The sequence below is a fragment of the Grammomys surdaster genome, unplaced genomic scaffold (genome assembly GCF_004785775.1).
Source record: "Grammomys surdaster isolate TR1022 unplaced genomic scaffold, NIH_TR_1.0 125463, whole genome shotgun sequence".
Lineage (NCBI taxonomy): Eukaryota > Metazoa > Chordata > Mammalia > Rodentia > Muridae > Grammomys > Grammomys surdaster.
The window spans coordinates 1,156,925-1,173,076 of NW_021620326.1; the positions used below are offsets into that span (position 1 = coordinate 1,156,925).

The following is a 16,152-nucleotide window of genomic DNA, read 5'->3' on the forward strand; positions in this document are numbered from 1 at the left end:
AGAGAGAGAGAGAGAGAGAGAGAGAGAGAGAGAGAGAGAGAGAGAGAACTGGGAATAGTATGGATGTATGAAACCTCACACAACCCAGCCAGAGTGACATATCTCCTCCAACAAGGCCACACCTCCTAATACTTCCCAAGCAGGTCCACCAACTGGGGACCAAATAGTCAAATATATAAGCCTATGGGAGCCGTTCTTGTTCAAACCGTCACATTGACTGTTACTAAATTACCTTGGGGGACATATAAACACCACATACCCCTTCCTTCTTTGTCCCAAGATAAACCAAAGTGCGATTCTACCAAAATTCAGGCTGAGGGGCTAAGGAGTTGATAAGGCTTACAGAGCAGTGAATGAGGAGTTAGGCCTGCATCCAGCATGGATGCTGCCTTCCCATGGCTGAGTAGATGGGGTCCTCTCCCTTCATCTTTCCCCAGCTATGTACTCCAGCCCCTCCCAGAGACCCAGAGGACACATGCAATCTGAGCAGAATCCACAGTCATCAAGCTATCTGCCCCAGATGGACACTCGGAGCTGTCAAAGTTTGCATAAGAGGACAGTCCTGTATAACACCCACACAGAGGCTGCTCATGGGATGCGGTCCATAACATCAGCGTTGCTATGGTGAGATGGGAGGGGTTTGAGGCCAGCTAATCTGGAACTTGTGGCAGCAGACACAAAGTGATCCTGTCTCAAACAAGAGAATAGTCAAAGACCCACACAGGAGATGGTTCTTGTACCTTGAGAGGCACAGGAGACGGTTCTTGTACCTTGAGAGGCACACCATGGCTCTCAGACACATGAATGTGCTCATACATACATGTGCATGGAAACACACACTCAGGTTTTTAAAAAGAAACTTAAGAGTCAAGGCAGTGTGTTCTCACTCTTTTGTCACTTCTACGTAGGAGCCTGAGATGGGAGGATTGAGAGTTCCAGGTCAACCTGGGCTACACTGTCTAAAACCAAACCAAAGTCCCAGGAATGGCTGTCCATCCTCAGCCTCCTTCTGGACCATCTTTGATGCCCACTGGTTCTGCCTTGAAGCACATTCTCATCATAGATGCTTCTTTCCACGTATGTCCTACCCCATACCCTCCCACCCTGAAAGTGTCCATCAAACTTGAAATAAAAATCCAAATTCCAGACCCTGAGCCACTCGGCCCTGCACACTTCTCAGGTGTCATGTTTTGACTGCAATCCATCCCAGCTTCCTGCTTCTCCCAGCACCTACCGCCACCAGATACCCTGCACTATGGTGCCTCTGTGTGGCTTCTCTCTGCTTCAAACAACTCCTCCTGTGGCTGCTTCCTGCTGCTCAGGACTCAGGGGAAACGAAACTTGTTTCGGATACAACTAATACCTCAAATATTGAAAGATAGTGCCTTTGAATCTTTTCTGGAGCAATAACTACCCCAGAAATTTAAAGCTCATTGTAAAAGAGCAAAGGTTCGCCGGGCGGTGGTGGCGCACACCTTTAATCCCAGCACTTGGGACGCAGAGGCAGGCGGATTTCTGAGTTCGAGGCAAGCCTGGTCTACAGAGTGAGTTCCAGGACAGCCAGGGCTATACAGAGAAACCCTGTCTCGAAAAACCAAAAAAAAAAAAAAAAAAAGCAAAGGTTCATAGTAAAACTTCTTCAGAGGAATCAGATAATAAAATACCATCAATATAATGAATAATATACATTGAAGGATTCAAACTCCTAACTTCTTGTTCTGAAGCAGCAACAATTTTTTTTAACATATTGTAGGGCTATTAGTCATTTCTTGAGGCAAAACTTTCCAATGATATCACTTTCTGAGCTCTCCAAAATTACAAGCAGGAACACTAAATGCAAACCTTTTACAATCTTGAAGATGCAAAGGAAGAGTATAAAAACAATCCTCGAAATCCATAATAATTCTATGCACATTTCCTGGAATGGCAGCTAGAGTAGGCAAGCCAGGCTTCTCTGCCCCCACCAGTTCCATAGCCTCATCAACCCTTCTCCACCTGGAACAATCTCCACCTGCCAGACTTTTTTTTTTTAATTACATATATGTGTTAGAATCTTGAGCTTGTGATCAAACTGCAATCTGCATCTAATGGAACACTGGCAGTTAAGCTATAATTTTTAAGTTTCCCTTGCAATACCAGAGCACAACCACGACTTTAGAAAGCAAAACACAGCCTCCAAACAATCCAGTCTCTCCAAAATCAATACCAAGTGCATCACCCCCATGCTGCAAAGTTTGGCTGCCAATTCCTGCACACGAATGCACAATAGTGCAGTCTCAAAGAGACACTGCCCTAAAACCTACCTTTTATAAGTCTCATTTCTAGGTTAAAAATGACACAAAATACTATCCCAATTTAGAGGTATCTTAGAGACCTGTTTCCCTGGGTTGGCTCATGCCATGTGTTGTTGTTCTGAATGACTCCAACCTTGAGTTACCAGTTTTAAGCCTACTTTCTGTTACCAATGTTACAAATTTTTAATCATGCCCAATAATTTACAACCCAATAATCTATAGCCAAGACATGCAGAGCATATTTATACATTTAAAACCAATCAGAGCCGGGCAGTAGTGGCGCATGCCTTTAATCCCAGCACTTGGGAGGCAGAGGCAGGCAGATTTCTGAGTTCAAGGCCAGCCTGGTCTACAGAGTGAGTTCCAGGACAGCCCGGACTACACAGAGAAACCCTGTCTCAAAAAACCAAAAAAAAAAAACAAAAAAAAAATCAGAAACAAACACGAAGTGGCCACACACATCTTATATATTTAGACTAGACAAAATTCTTACTTTTTCTAGCTGTAATTTCAAGAGAAGAGCATCTTGTCACCTGCTGAACCCAATAATCACAGTCACAGCTGTGATTTTTTTTGTAGGCGAAACAGCCATCCGCTCCTTACCATAGAAGCTGAGAAGCTGCTGGCCCCTTTAAGTAAGAGCGGCTTTTACAGACAATGAGCAAGGCTTTTCCAGCTGTGCTAGACTCCTAACTACAGGTGCAGGGCTCCAAAGGCCAATTGAAACTGCTTTTTACTTTTATTTTTTATTTTTCTTTTTTCTTTGAAACTAGTTAAAAACTAAATCAAGGGGTGAACAACCAGCAGATAAAGTTTTAACCATTTTTTTTCTTTTGAAAATGGAACATAGAGCAACAGTCAAGCAATGAAACAAAAGCACAGACATAAACTAACAGACATGGACAGATTGGTGCACCAAGGACAGACAATAGAGAGGGAAGAGGACTAGATTTCCCACCAAAGGGACCCAGAACTAAGGATTTCTCCAGTAGGAGCCAGAGAGGAGGCAGGATGTTTCCTTCTCTTTCTTTAAAGCATCCCCGAATAGTGGGGGAGGACTGCTTTTCTCAAATCCATTCTCTCTCTTGTCTAGGGTATAAACTGTTTCTAGTCAGGGTCCAAAGACTAAAAGCATCTATGAGAATTACCTTCGCTTCTCTAGATTTTAGCATAACTCTAAACACATACACAAAATCACATTTTACCATTACCTTGTCCTTCTATAAGGTTTATTCACCGCTGGCCCAAATCTTCTTTACTTTCCTTCTCGAAGTGCCCTTCACTGTACCCCGTTTACTGGAGCTCCAAGGTTGAGGTGCCATCTGACCAAGCCAGCTCAGTCAGCAGGTTTTCCAGGGCAGGAGCTAGGATTAAGAAGAAAACAGACAATTAGACAAAGCTGTAGCATGACCCCAGCCAGTTCTGAGGCTGAGGAGGGTTTATTTTTTTTCCCAATCTCCTTTTATACTATTTTAATTACATGCAAGTATTAAGGTCAGTTCTAGGTTGAGGAACAAGCAATACAATAAACACAAATAGTCAAGGAACAAGCAAGGCAATAAACAAAGTCCCGTGATGACTCCCATGATCACTGTTTCTAAGGACTTTTCAGGATGATCAAGATATCTGAGCCTACTTCCCTGTCCTAGCCCAAAGTCAGATTGTGCCTGAAGCCTACTTCTTTGTTCTAGCCTAAAATTTAGATTCCTGCCTGAACTTACTTCCCTGTTCTAGCCTAAAATTAGATTCCTGCCGGAACTTACTTCCTAGTCATGGCCCAATGTCAAATTCCTGCTTGAAGTCCACTTCTGTGTCATGGTCCAATGTCAAATTCCTGACAAGCCGTTCCAAAAAGCATTCCACAAATAAGAAAAAAAAGTAGACCAACCCACACAGTGGAATATTATTTACCCATAAAGAGAAACAAAAGCGCTGCTTGCCGTAATATGGCTAAGCTGAGGACAGGACAGTCACTTATGGGCACACAGTCCTGAGCTCAGAGCTCAGGAGATGGAGGCAGGAGGTCAGACCTTCAAGCTCCTCCTCCACTGTCTTTTTATTAAGCCATTTTATTTTTATTTATTTATTTATTTATTTATTTTTTGGTTTTTTCGAGACAGGGTTTCTCTGTGTAGCCTTGGCTGTCCCGGAACTCACTCTGTAGACCAGGCTGGCCTCAAACTCAGAAATCCGCCTGCCTCTGCCTCCCAAGTGCTGGGATTAAAGGCGTGCGCCACCACCGCCCGGCTTTTAAAGCCATTTTAGACTACATGAGACCTTGCCCCACCAGCCAATCAATCAATCAATCAATGGAAAAAAGAAAACAAGATGAGAAGTGAGAGAGGTCTAATGCAAACGGCTACATTGTGTCAATGCCGCCCCCCTCCAGACAGAGGTGGGAGAGCGAACAGGCAAACCCCACACACAACTACAGGAGGGTGTTTGCCAGGGTGGGGGCTTTGAAAGGATGATTGCCATAGACCCCGGCTTCCTTCGGGAGTACTGAAGAAGCTCTTCATCTAGATTGGCCTGAAGGCTGCCTGTCACCGTGCGTGTGCTAACTGCCACACATGGAGAATGCTGTTAAAAACATTATTCGAAGCTTCTGGAAACATACCTCAGCCCAAAGTTCCTGCTGTACAAACACGAGAACCCAGGTTTGGATTCCCAGTACCCACATAAAAAGCCCATGGGAGCCGGGCGGTGGTGGCGCACGCCTTTAATCCTAGCACTTGGGAGGCAGAGGCAGGTGGATTTCTGAGTTAGAGGCCAGCCTGTACTACAGAGTGTGTTCCAGGACAGCCAGGGCTACACAGAGAAACCCTGTCTCGAAAAACAAACAAACAAACAAACAAACAAAAAAGCCCATTGGAGCTCAGGTCTCTAATCTGTGAAGACAGAGTCAGGTGTGTCCCTGAGCATTATTGGCCAGTGAGCTAGCTAAGTGGTGACCCTCTGGTTCAATGAGAGGCAAATACAGTGGCGACTGACACCTACAGTTGTCTCCATATGCATAGGAAGAGGACACGTGGGTACAGACGTTAAACAAGGGCTGGGGTGTGGCTCAGTGGCTGAGGACCTGCCTCCAAGAGTCCACTCCAGCACACATGCAAGTATGTATTCATATATGCACACATGTATGTCCTCTCTTCTCACCATAGAAATATGTTTTCAGAATAATCTAGAAACTCAAATTCAACTTTTTTCCCCCTGTTCTGGGGACTGAATCCAGGGCCTTAAGTATGCCAAGCAAGCACTAAACCACATGGTGAACGCCCCATCCCCACCGCCTTATTTTTAGACAATTTCTTACTAAGTTTCCCAGGCTGTTTTTGTTGTTGTTGTTGTTTGTTTGTTTGTTTGTTTGTTTTAACTCATTCTGTAGCCCAAACAAGGCTTGACCTTGCCATTCTCCTACCTGAGTGTTCCTGGAAGTGGGCTTCCAAGTCAGACCACCTCTCTGGTTCAGGTTCAAGCAAACCTTTGGATTCTTTTTTTTTTTTTTTTGGTTTTTTGAGACAGGGTTTCTCTGTATAGCCCTGGCTGTCCTGGAACTCACTCTGTAGACCAGGCTGGCCTCTAACTCAGAAATCCACCTGCCTCTGCCTCCCAAGTGCTGGGATTAAAGGCGTGCTCCACCACCGCCCGGTAAACCTTTGGATTCTTAAGACTTTGTACTAGACTGCGGAACAGCAGTTCCAGGCCGTTCCAGCACTTGACTACGACCCCACTGGTGGAGCCTGTGCTTGCAGGACACTCCTTTACGTACCAAAAGGGGCCCATGGAGCCCTGAAGCAATCAGGAGAGGAGAGGCCTAGCTGAGGGTGAGTTTACAGTTTGGTCTGGTGGGGAAGGGGTCCTTGAACAGAGCAAGGCTCACTGACGCACTTAGCAGAGACAGACAAGGGCTGCCGTCTTTCAGGATGAAGATCAAACCTGGTCTGGTTGTGTAGGTCTGTAATGACAGAGTTCCAAGGAAAGGTTTCCTCAGTAGTGAATTGGAGGCCATCTGGCTATCGTTTCTCATTTCTACCCCCAACCCTAAACGTTAAATAATACAACGGGGTCTTCTGACTTGCAGGCCAATTGAAGTTATTCTCCCATTTCACAGCATGGCAAACTGAAGCCTGAAACCTGAGGCAAATTGTCCACAGTGACCCACATCCCAGGCTTCTTGGTTGCCATGGTCTCCAGAAGCCTGGTCAGAGAGCTCTCCCTCCTGTATGTTCCAAGGTCCTAGAAGGGAGAGCCAATGATTCTGGGCTTTTACTAAAACTTTCCTGTGTGAGTGCCCAACGCAGGCGCATGTCCCCCGGCGGCCGCGGGTCAGTGCTTGGCTCCTCTCCCCCACCTGCTGGAGCATCGGCGTGGCTGCGTGCGTGTGAACTGGGAGGCAGCCGAGTGCAGCGTGGAGGCCGGAGGCTGGTAAATAATTCATCCTGAGAAGTTGATAGCGCTCCCCAGCACTGCCCCAGCCCCAACCGGGCCGCGCCTCCCGCCCAAACCAGCCGGACCTGCTCTCCCGCTCCGCCCCGCAGCCCCCTCCCATCCACCAGGGCCCAGTCTGGGGCCTTTGGCTCACACCTCTACTGGGCAGTGATGGCTCTGCAGACCCCGGTGTTGTCCCCGGCCACACCCACGTAAGTGTCTGGGGTGGGGGCGGGAGGGCAGAGTGGAAAGACTGGGATGGGGGGCGCCCGCCTGAACTAGGAGCCCCAGCTGGCCTCTCCAAAGGAGCCGAGGGGAGCGGAAGGGGAGGTGGAGGCCAAAACTGGGGCTCCTTGAGAGCCAAATCCCCAGAGAGCTAAGCCTACCGTAGAGTTAGGGGACAAAGAGTGTCAGGATCCAAGAATGTGCATCCCAAGTTTAGTCCTTGTCACCAACCCCCTCAAGAATGCAGCGAGAAAATGCTAGAGATTCCAGGAAGAAAGGCGTGCTCCAACTTCCAAAGACTGGCAAAGTCACAGGAGGCAGTGGCCGCCCCTCCGCTCCAAGTCGGTAGCAACCGGGTTATGGCTGAGGCGCGACCTCGGAGTTGGAGATGAGCGACGTGGATGCAGGTGTGGGGCGTCCACCTTAGCTGGGGCTTTTTCAAAGTTTTCCAGTTGCCAGCTCTTGCCTAGTATGAGGCTAGTTCCATCCTTAGCAGGAAGCGGGATGGCTAGAGGGGCTCCAAGGGATTATAGAAACTTCAGGAAGAGGGCTTCCCTCCAGGAGGGACCCCAATTCTGTCCTTTACTCTTCTGTGCCCTCCACTGCATTATTCACCAAGTACAAACCTGGTTGCTTAGCAACGGGAACCCGATCTCCCCCCCACATACACACCAAGGAAGAGCTAGGGAGATAGCATCTTAGGAGTGGGACAGCTGAGGGGGACTTCAGCCCTCCCCCAGGGACAGAGTGATGAACTAGAGTCTAGATTCCCTAGGGACATCTGTCAGGCAACCTTCAGCCCTTGCCCTAGTTGAAATGCCCACCTCTAGGGAGTCTCTGGCCTCCTGTAGGTATCGAGATGGAGGTCTCTAGAGCCCCAAATCCTGCACTGTGTGTACTGAGAGAGAAGTTCATGTCCTCATTCACCCTCTGACTTCAGACAATCGTGTGTGTGTGTGTGTGTGTGTGTGTGTGTATGGATTTGTGTGTGAATGCATGTGTGGGAGAGTGATAACTGTGAGTGTGGATGTGTGTGTGTTCTGTGGATGTATGTGTGTGTGTGTGAGTGCACGTGTGTGTGTCCTCTGTGAGTGTGTGTGTGTATAAGACTGTGTGGGTGCATGTTTGTGTCTTCTGTGAGTGTATGTTCATATGAGAGTGTGTGGGTACATGTGTGTGTGTCCTCTGTGAGTGTGTATATATGAGAGTGTGTGCATGTGTGTGTTTTCTGTAAGCGTATGTGTGTATGCATATGAGAGTGTTTGCAAAGGTGTGAGGTATAAGTGTGTATGCATGTTTGTGTGTGTGTATGTTAGGGTATGTGCAAGAGTATGAGAGCATGAGTGTGTGTGTGCATGTGTGAGTGTGGACAGAGGACAACCTTGTGTGGTTTTTTGACTCTCACCTTGTGCCGGGCGTTGGTGGCGCACGCCTTTAATCCCAGCACTTGGGAGGCAGAGGCAGGCAGATTTCTGAGTTCGAGGCCAGCCTGGTCTACAGAGTGAGTTCCAGGACAGCCAGGGCTACACAGAGAAACCCTGTCTCGAAAAACCAAAAAAAAAAAAAAAAAAAGACTCTCACCTTGTTTGAGACAAGCTCTTATTTACTGCTGCACACACCGGGCCGGCTAGCCCTGCTGCAGAGCTGGGAAGACAGGGCCAGCTCTCAGCTTGCTCTGCGCATCTGCTCACAGAGCGTCTGCTCACAGAGCCGTCTCTCCAGTCCCTTGCATAAGTCTTTTTGCTACTTCTCAAAACCTCAGTTTCCCCTTTGATAACCAGGAACATTAGCACTGTTTGCCTTCTAGGATCACGGGGAAGATAAAATGTTTCTACGGATAGGGCAAGTCAAAGCCTGACTGGCACGTGGCTTGTGGCTACTTTGGCCAGGTCTGTTCTTAGCCGGAATGTCAGATGCAAGAATGGACTGCAGCCAGCAAACGGTGAGGGGTGGGGCCTGAGCAGAGGTGGCTTGTGGCCCAGCGGAAGCCTTACAGGGCACTTAAGCACTATAAATAGCACTGTTATGCCTTCAGGGTGTGTCGGGAGGCTCTGAGAGGAGACAGCTGGAACTTGGCGATGTTACCGGGATTCTCTCCCCCATGCTAGAATTTAAATTAATAAACATTTAACGATCTCTGTGCCCACCATGTCTGCTGTGGAGGATGACAGGCAGGTAGCTATCCCTTTATGACCATTGGCAGATGTGGGCTTTGCACAGCCCCACAACTGTTGTTCAGTGATCAATGATCATGCTATTTTGACAATGCTTGTCCCCTAACTGAAGATCCAGAGTCCCCTGCACCACCCCCCTCCCTGGAAGCTGGGATGCTGACACAATTCAGTTAGGACAATGGTGGAGAAATGTCAGGTTAAACCTTAAACTTCAAATCACCCTTCTAGAAGCTCTAAGTCTACAACTAGGCAGGATGGCCCACTGACCTTTGTCCCCAGCAGGAAGGGGGTAGGCAAGTAAAAAGGAGACAGCCCTGGAGTTACCATGGTAATGGTTTAATGGTTACTCCTCTCCCCCACATTCCCTCATACCCCACACCCTAGGGCTAAGGGCTACAGAGTAGAAGATAAGGTTCAGCGAGGATATAGACCTACCACACACCATGTTTGGAGCCTGGTAGGATTTGTGAATGTCTATGGGAGCCTGTAGAAATAGTTATTATAATTATAATTAAGTATAAATTATATTAAGTGCAGAAATTACTCAAATTGTTCTCTTGCACAGTTGGGTCAAGCTATCCCTGCCCGCTTCACAGATGAGACCAAGGCTAAGAAAGATGTAAGACATAGCTTTACTGCCGGGCAGTGGTGGTGCACGCCTTTAATCCCAGCACTTGGGAGGCAGAGGCTGGCGGATTTCTGAGTTCAAGACCAGACTGGTCTACAGAGTGAGTTCCAGGACAGCCTGGGCTAAACAGAGAAATCCTGTCTAAAAAAAAAAAGACATAGCTTTACCATCATGAACTTTTGTTTTCACTCTCCAGACTCTAGATTCTTCCCTGATGGAGAGGGGAAAACAGAGGCAAAGCACTGGGTTCTCTCTTGGCAGCCCAGTGTTCTGAGTTAGAAAAGAGACACTTAGGAGCCTGCCTGCTGAGGGATGGGGTCCTGAGGAAACAGTATCTCACTCAGCCCGTGTGCTCTCCCCCTAGGGTCATGGCGGAGAGCGCCCTCTATCGGCAGCGGCTGGAGGTCATCGCTGTAAGTGTTACACTCCCAGATTCCTGAGAATCCCAGATGTTCTTCTGGCTTCTTTGTGGCCTGCTCCATCTGGGTAGGGAATGTTTACCCCTTAGGAAATGAGTGTGGCTCTGTGAAGAGTTGAGTTCCATCTTGTCCAGGGCATCTCTCAGGCAGCTCCCGTGTCGGTCTGTCACTGGTTGAACAGACGGTGTCTTTTGACACATCCAGAAACACCTCCTCCAGTGCCACCCAAGTTCCCTGCCTCTCAGATCTCTGTCTCTTGTACCCTACCCTTGGGGTCCCCCCTTAGGGAACCCCTGTGACTCTGTCCTTCTGGTTCTCTCCTCCGTTACTCTTGTCTTCCTGTGTGCCTCTTACCTCTGCTCCCGTTTCTCTGACAGCCCCCTCTTCATCCCATTCCTCACTGGCCTATTTCCGGACCTCGGTTCTCAGCACCTCCATCTTCGCACTCCATATTTCTGATTACCACCGTGCACCTCTATTCTCCAAACCTGCTTTGCATCCCATATTTCTACACCCCACACTTCAGAACCCTTTCTAGACCTCACCCTGGAGCCCTGACTTCCCCACTCTGCACCTGCTTCTCTTATCCCTGCCTTTGTGCCCCGTTTCTCTGACTTCCACCCTCTGCACCTCCTCTTTCGGCACTCCATGTCAGACATCACCTCTTAGCACCTCAACTTTCTGTAGCCCACTTCTGCACCTCAACCCTGGATCACCCCTGTTCCCTAAGTCTTGGATCACCTGTTGTACACCTCCTTTTCCTAACCTTCTCTTTTGTAGCCCACCTTTCTAAGTTCTCCGCCTCCCCCATTCCCATTTTTCTGGACTCTCCTCCTCAGCACCTCAACTTTCAGCAGCTCTCTTGGGTATGCACTATCTCCTCGGAAGGTCATGTCTGTCAACACAACCTCGTCACCCAGATTTACTGCTTATCTTTGTACCCTCTCTGCTCTACGTCCATGTATGCCTGAATCTCTCTGAATCTCTTTGTACCCTACCTCTGCACCCCCACTTTGGACTCCATCTCTCCAGCACCTTCTCTTTACGTAGACCCGCACATCTCTGAATCCCTCTCCACACCCTTTTTTAAAGAATTTTTTTTTCTGCAGAGTTTCTGTAGCCCAAAGTAGCCTCTAATTTACTCCCTTTGTAGTCCAAGCTGGCCTGGAACTCATGGAGATCATTCTACTGAGTCTTGGGGTTACCAAGCTTGTGCTCCTCGCTTGGCCATTCTCCTTTTCATCTTAGAAGTGCAAAACCCTAGTCCCCATCTCTAGGCCCCGCCCCCACGCCCCCATCTGCGGACCACCATTGGGTGTGGGCCTGGCTTCCGCAGCATCAGGGCGCGGCCGCCTGGTCCTGCCCCGCCCCTCTCGCTGCTGAGTCAGCGCTCTGCGCCCCCGCCCGCGGGAGGACGCCCCGGGAGTCCCGGGAGCCCCGAGGAGGCGGGCGGAGGGCGGCACTGGGCCCGCCCGCAGTTCTGGGTTCGGTGTGCGCAGGAGAAGCGGCGGCTGCAGGAGGAGATCGGCGCTGCGCGTCGCGAGCTGGAGGAGGAGAAACTCCGCGTGGAGCGGCTCAAGGTTGGGGGCTTCCGTCCAGCCGGGGCAATAAAGTGGGGTGTCTGTGTGAGTCTGGCTGAGAGACAATAGAAACCTCTGCCCAATTTGGGCAGGGGGAGATGGAGAGGAGACGGACGAAAGGTAGCCATGGAGACAGCTGCCCCACTCTGGAAGAGAGTATGGGGGGGAGGGGGATGGTGGAGAGCTTCATTCCACTTTGATGGTGCTGAGATGAACCTTAGGCCAACGTTGGGGAGGAGAGGGGTGCATTGGGAGGTCTTTCCGGGCCTGGCAGAGCCAGTCGACTGGGCAGGCTGGAAGGATAATGGTTGTATGCCTCTGCTTGGGAAGGCTGTATGCTGGCTTGGGTGTTGGGGGACGAGATATGGACATGTCTCCCATCCTGATGGATGTGCCCTCTGGGTGGTTGCAAGCAATGGGTGGGGAGTTAGGTTTCCTGTGGCTAGTCCAGGACTCCCGTCCCATACTCAGAGGAAATCTCTCCGAGAACGTTGGCTCATGGATGGGGTGGCTGAAGGGCCAGAGCGGCCAGAGGAACCTGCTTCCAAGGACCCACAGTCGCCCGAGGGACAGGCCCAGGCTCGAATTCGAAACCTGGAAGACAGCTTGTTTTCGTGAGTCGAGAATCCCTACTTTTGAGCCATGCTCCAGCCTTTAGCAGCCCTAAGAAATGGAGCAGGTTTGGTCCAGACCAGCTTCCAGCAGCCTCCTGTCTCCCACAGACTCCAGTCACAACTACAGCTGTTGCAAAGTGCGTCCACAGGTGCCCAACACAGACCTGCTGGCAGGCCCGCCTGGCGCAGAGAGGTGAGCGGGGACTGAAAGAGGTGGAGAAGAGGGGGCTGTGGTCAGCAGGGTTAGAACAGGACACAGCAGAAATGTGCTCTCTCGAGACGCATGTAGGCAAACCCACTCACTGTTACTTTGCTCTGTGCAAGTTGGTTGTCTAGTCTAGACCTTTGTTTGCTCAGCCCTAAAATAAGAATACCAACTCAGAAGTGCCTTTGGCTGAGTTCGAGGCCAGCCTGGTCTACAGAGTGAGTTCCAGGACAGCCAGAGCTATATAGAGAAACCCTGTTTAAAAAAAAAAAAAAAAAAAAAAGAAGTGCCTTTGGGAGGGCCAATGAGATTATGATTGAAAACAAGCCCCACTCTCGTGGTCTAAGACCTTGAACTCCTGATCTTCCTGCTCCTGCTTTCCCAGTGGTAGGATTACAGGCTTTCACCACCAGTCCTTGATCACAAACAGAATCCGTGTGCATGCAGGTGTGTGCAGCTGCCCGGTGTCTTTCTTCACATCTTTCCTTCACCCACGCTGGCCACATTGTCTCTTTTCTATTGCTTCCTTTAGCGTCTAGCTCACCCAGGCAGTACTGTATCCTTAGCCTGGACCAATGGTCTCCGGCTCAGCACTCTGGACAGGGCACACCCCACTCTGCGCCCAGCCCAGTCTCTAGGGGATACTTTGTCACCCCAGACCTCTGGGGCTTCTTCCCTTACACGGCTTCCTCTCTCCCCTCCCTGTTTGCAAATGCTGTGTGTTTATTGGTTATTATGTCTGTTACTTACCTCTGCCCACTGGACGTCTGACTGCATCAGGTTTTCTCAGGCTGAGGATATGGCTCAGCAGCAGCCCTGCGCTGGCCTAGTGTGGCCCAGGCCTTGGGTTCCATCCCAAGACTTCCATCCTCCCCCAGAATCCTTTCTTTATAGTCACCCCAGAAGCTGGCCATGCAAGCATTAGCATGGTATATTGTTTAAGCAGGTCAAACATACCTGGGAGGTAAAAACTGGGACCAATTTGACTTAGTCTCTGTTCTCCTTGCAGGGTCCCCGCCCTCTCTCTCAGCCTGCCATGGAGACAGGTCCTACAGGTAAGCATTGGAGTCCCCGAGGCCTGGGGTACAATCACCACCAGATGGTGTGATTCAAAAACGGGATAAGGGTCCTGTCATCCCCCCATTATCCTGACCTCCCTTGCTTCCCTCAGGCCCCACAGATGTGGACAAGAGAACTTCCCTACCAGATGCTCCAGTGGGCATGCCCCCTGAGTCTCCTTCTGATCCCAGGAAGGAGTCCATTGGGGTTCTACCAGCCTTGAGGCCATCCCCTGAGGCTATAGGGACATCTTCAGAAGCCAATGGCCCCTGCCCTGGGCACAGCCCCCTCTCAGAGCAGCTGAGTCTAGAGGTGTCGAGTGTCACTAAGGCCAAAGGAAATGGCTCGGTGGAGGTGGTTTGGGCTGGGCTTAGAGCCACTGAGAACAGTGCCACAGGCCCCACAGGTGTGGAGCTGGAGGCTAAGGTGGAAGAAGTGGTTCTAGAGGCCATTGGAGCCAGACAGGGCACCAGCAGCCCTGAACTCCCCACTTGGGTGAAGGAGGGCAGGGGTGTGGTGGAAGTGGTCTGGGAGGGGCTGGGAGGCGGGGATCTTGATGTCACAGGGGAGTCAGGCAGCGGTGCAGAGGCCATGCACACCAGACTCCAGGAGCAACTTGAGGCTGAAACTTGCAGAAAAGAGGAAGGTGCCTCCAGAAATAGTCCTGAGAGTATTGGGCAGGGAGGTCCTGGAGTAGAGGAGGGATCCTTCATTTGGGTGGAGAGAGTGGCCCTCAGCGAAGACTGGGAGGAGATCCTGATGGAGGGGTTGGAAGCACCCCCAGCGGCTGCAGGAGGGCCTGAGGCTTTGATGGGAAAACAGCTCAGAGGAGGTGAAGCATCCTGGGAGGTGGAAAAGAGAGATGTGGAGAAAGTGGAGAGCAGAGAAGAGAAGGGAAGGGAGGAAAAGCTCGGGGCAGAGAGGGAGGATGCAGCAGCTGGACTCCCAGATGCAACCCAGGGAAAAGAGGAAAGCGAGGCAGAAAGGGTAGAGAGAAAAGACGGTGAGGGCCCCTTTCCAGTAGAGGGAGCAACAGATGAGGAAAAGCGGGAAGTGAAAGTGAAGAAAGATGAAGAGCCATTGGAAGTAGAAAAGAAAGGTGAGGAGGAGCCTGCCACCACTGAGAAGCCATTGGTGGCAGAAAAACAGCCAGAGGACTCGTTGGAGACAGAGAGAAAAGGAAGTGAGACGCCATTGGACCAGGAGAAAGATGGTGAGGGCTCATTGGACAGAGAATCAAAAACAACCGAGATACTATTGGATGGAGAGACAGGAGGTGAGAGCTCATTGAATGAAACTAAAGGAAGCAAGAAACTATTGGATGAGGAGACAGGAAGTGAGGGCTCATTGGATGAAGAAACTAAAGGAAGTAAACTATTGGACAGGGAGGCAGGTGGCAGCGAGCCATTCTCTGAGGTGGATAAGACCTCAGGCGCCAAGGATGATGTGAGTCCCGAAGAGCAAGGCAAATCCAATGAAGGAGCAGAGTTTCAGGCGGAGGATGCCAGCCAGCCAGGAGCCACTCTTTGTGTCCAGGAGGAGCCCAGATCAGAGGAGGAAGAACTGCAAGACCCGGAGAAGCAAGAAGGCTCGCTAGAAGAGGCAGCCAATAAGCCTCAGCCCTGTACTGAGAGTGAGGGTCCCTCAGGGGATGCCAGCCCGCTCCTAGCTGAGACTCCAGCCCCGGAGCAGCCTGTGGAAAGCCAGCCACTGCTCCGTCAAGAAGTGTCCAGCACCAACCCTGGTGACCATCCTGCACCTACGTATGCACCTGCCCAGCAGCTTGAGCTAGCTGAGGCCAAAGAAGCTAGTGGCCCCAAGCAAAAGACGTGCCAGTGTTGTGTGGTCATGTGAGCCTACACCTGCCGCCCAGCACCCCACCTCCTCTCACAGCTACCTCGCTGCCTGGCACCCAGCAGAAGGTCCCAGGCATAGACAGGGTACCATAGGACTGGTAGTGGCACCCAGGAGCCAGCAGGCCCTGTGCTTACTTACACCTGGGCTTTTAGATTCCCTGCCCACTGCCTGTGGCCCTGACCCCCTTCTGCAATGAAGCCTTTATACTTGAAGATTAAATGTTAAGGCACCCTGGCTTTAAGAAAAGAAAAGATTTATTTATTTATTATTTATCTCTTTTTTTTTTAAGTGTGTGAGTGTGTTGTCAGTGTATAACCATGTGGGTGCAGGGCTCGCAGAAGCCAGAAGAGGGCATTGGATTCCCTGGAGTTACAGGTGATTCTGAGCTGCCCTGTGGGTGCTGGAAACTGAACCTGGGTCCTCTGCCAGGGCAGGGAACTGAACTTTGGTCTACTGCAGGAAAACAAGGGCCCTTAATTGCTTCAGGCCCTTGAACGTGTCTTTGGAATCACCCCGTCATAGCCTGCTTGGAAGTTGATCTTACTAGAATCAGAGGCTGTGACTGGATGAGATGACACACACCTGTAATCCCAGCACCGGGGATACTGCAGCAGGAGAATCACAAGTTTGAGGTCAGCCTTGGCTGTCTATCAAGCCTCTGACCCAATG

The 16,152-nt window shown here is 50.3% G+C and overlaps 1 protein-coding gene across 1 annotated transcript; it reads left to right on the top strand.

The window, feature by feature from the left end:
* The first annotated feature begins 6,893 nt into the window (after positions 1-6,893).
* Positions 6,894-15,636, top strand: Palm3 (paralemmin 3). The gene is made up of 7 exons (XM_028786295.1): positions 6,894-6,934; positions 10,114-10,162; positions 11,668-11,748; positions 12,220-12,362; positions 12,471-12,555; positions 13,577-13,622; positions 13,739-15,636. Exons 1-7 carry the CDS (start codon positions 6,894-6,896, stop codon positions 15,478-15,480), a joined length of 2,187 nt encoding a protein of 728 aa, XP_028642128.1. The 3' UTR covers positions 15,481-15,636.
* Positions 15,637-16,152: the final 516 nt, after the last annotated feature.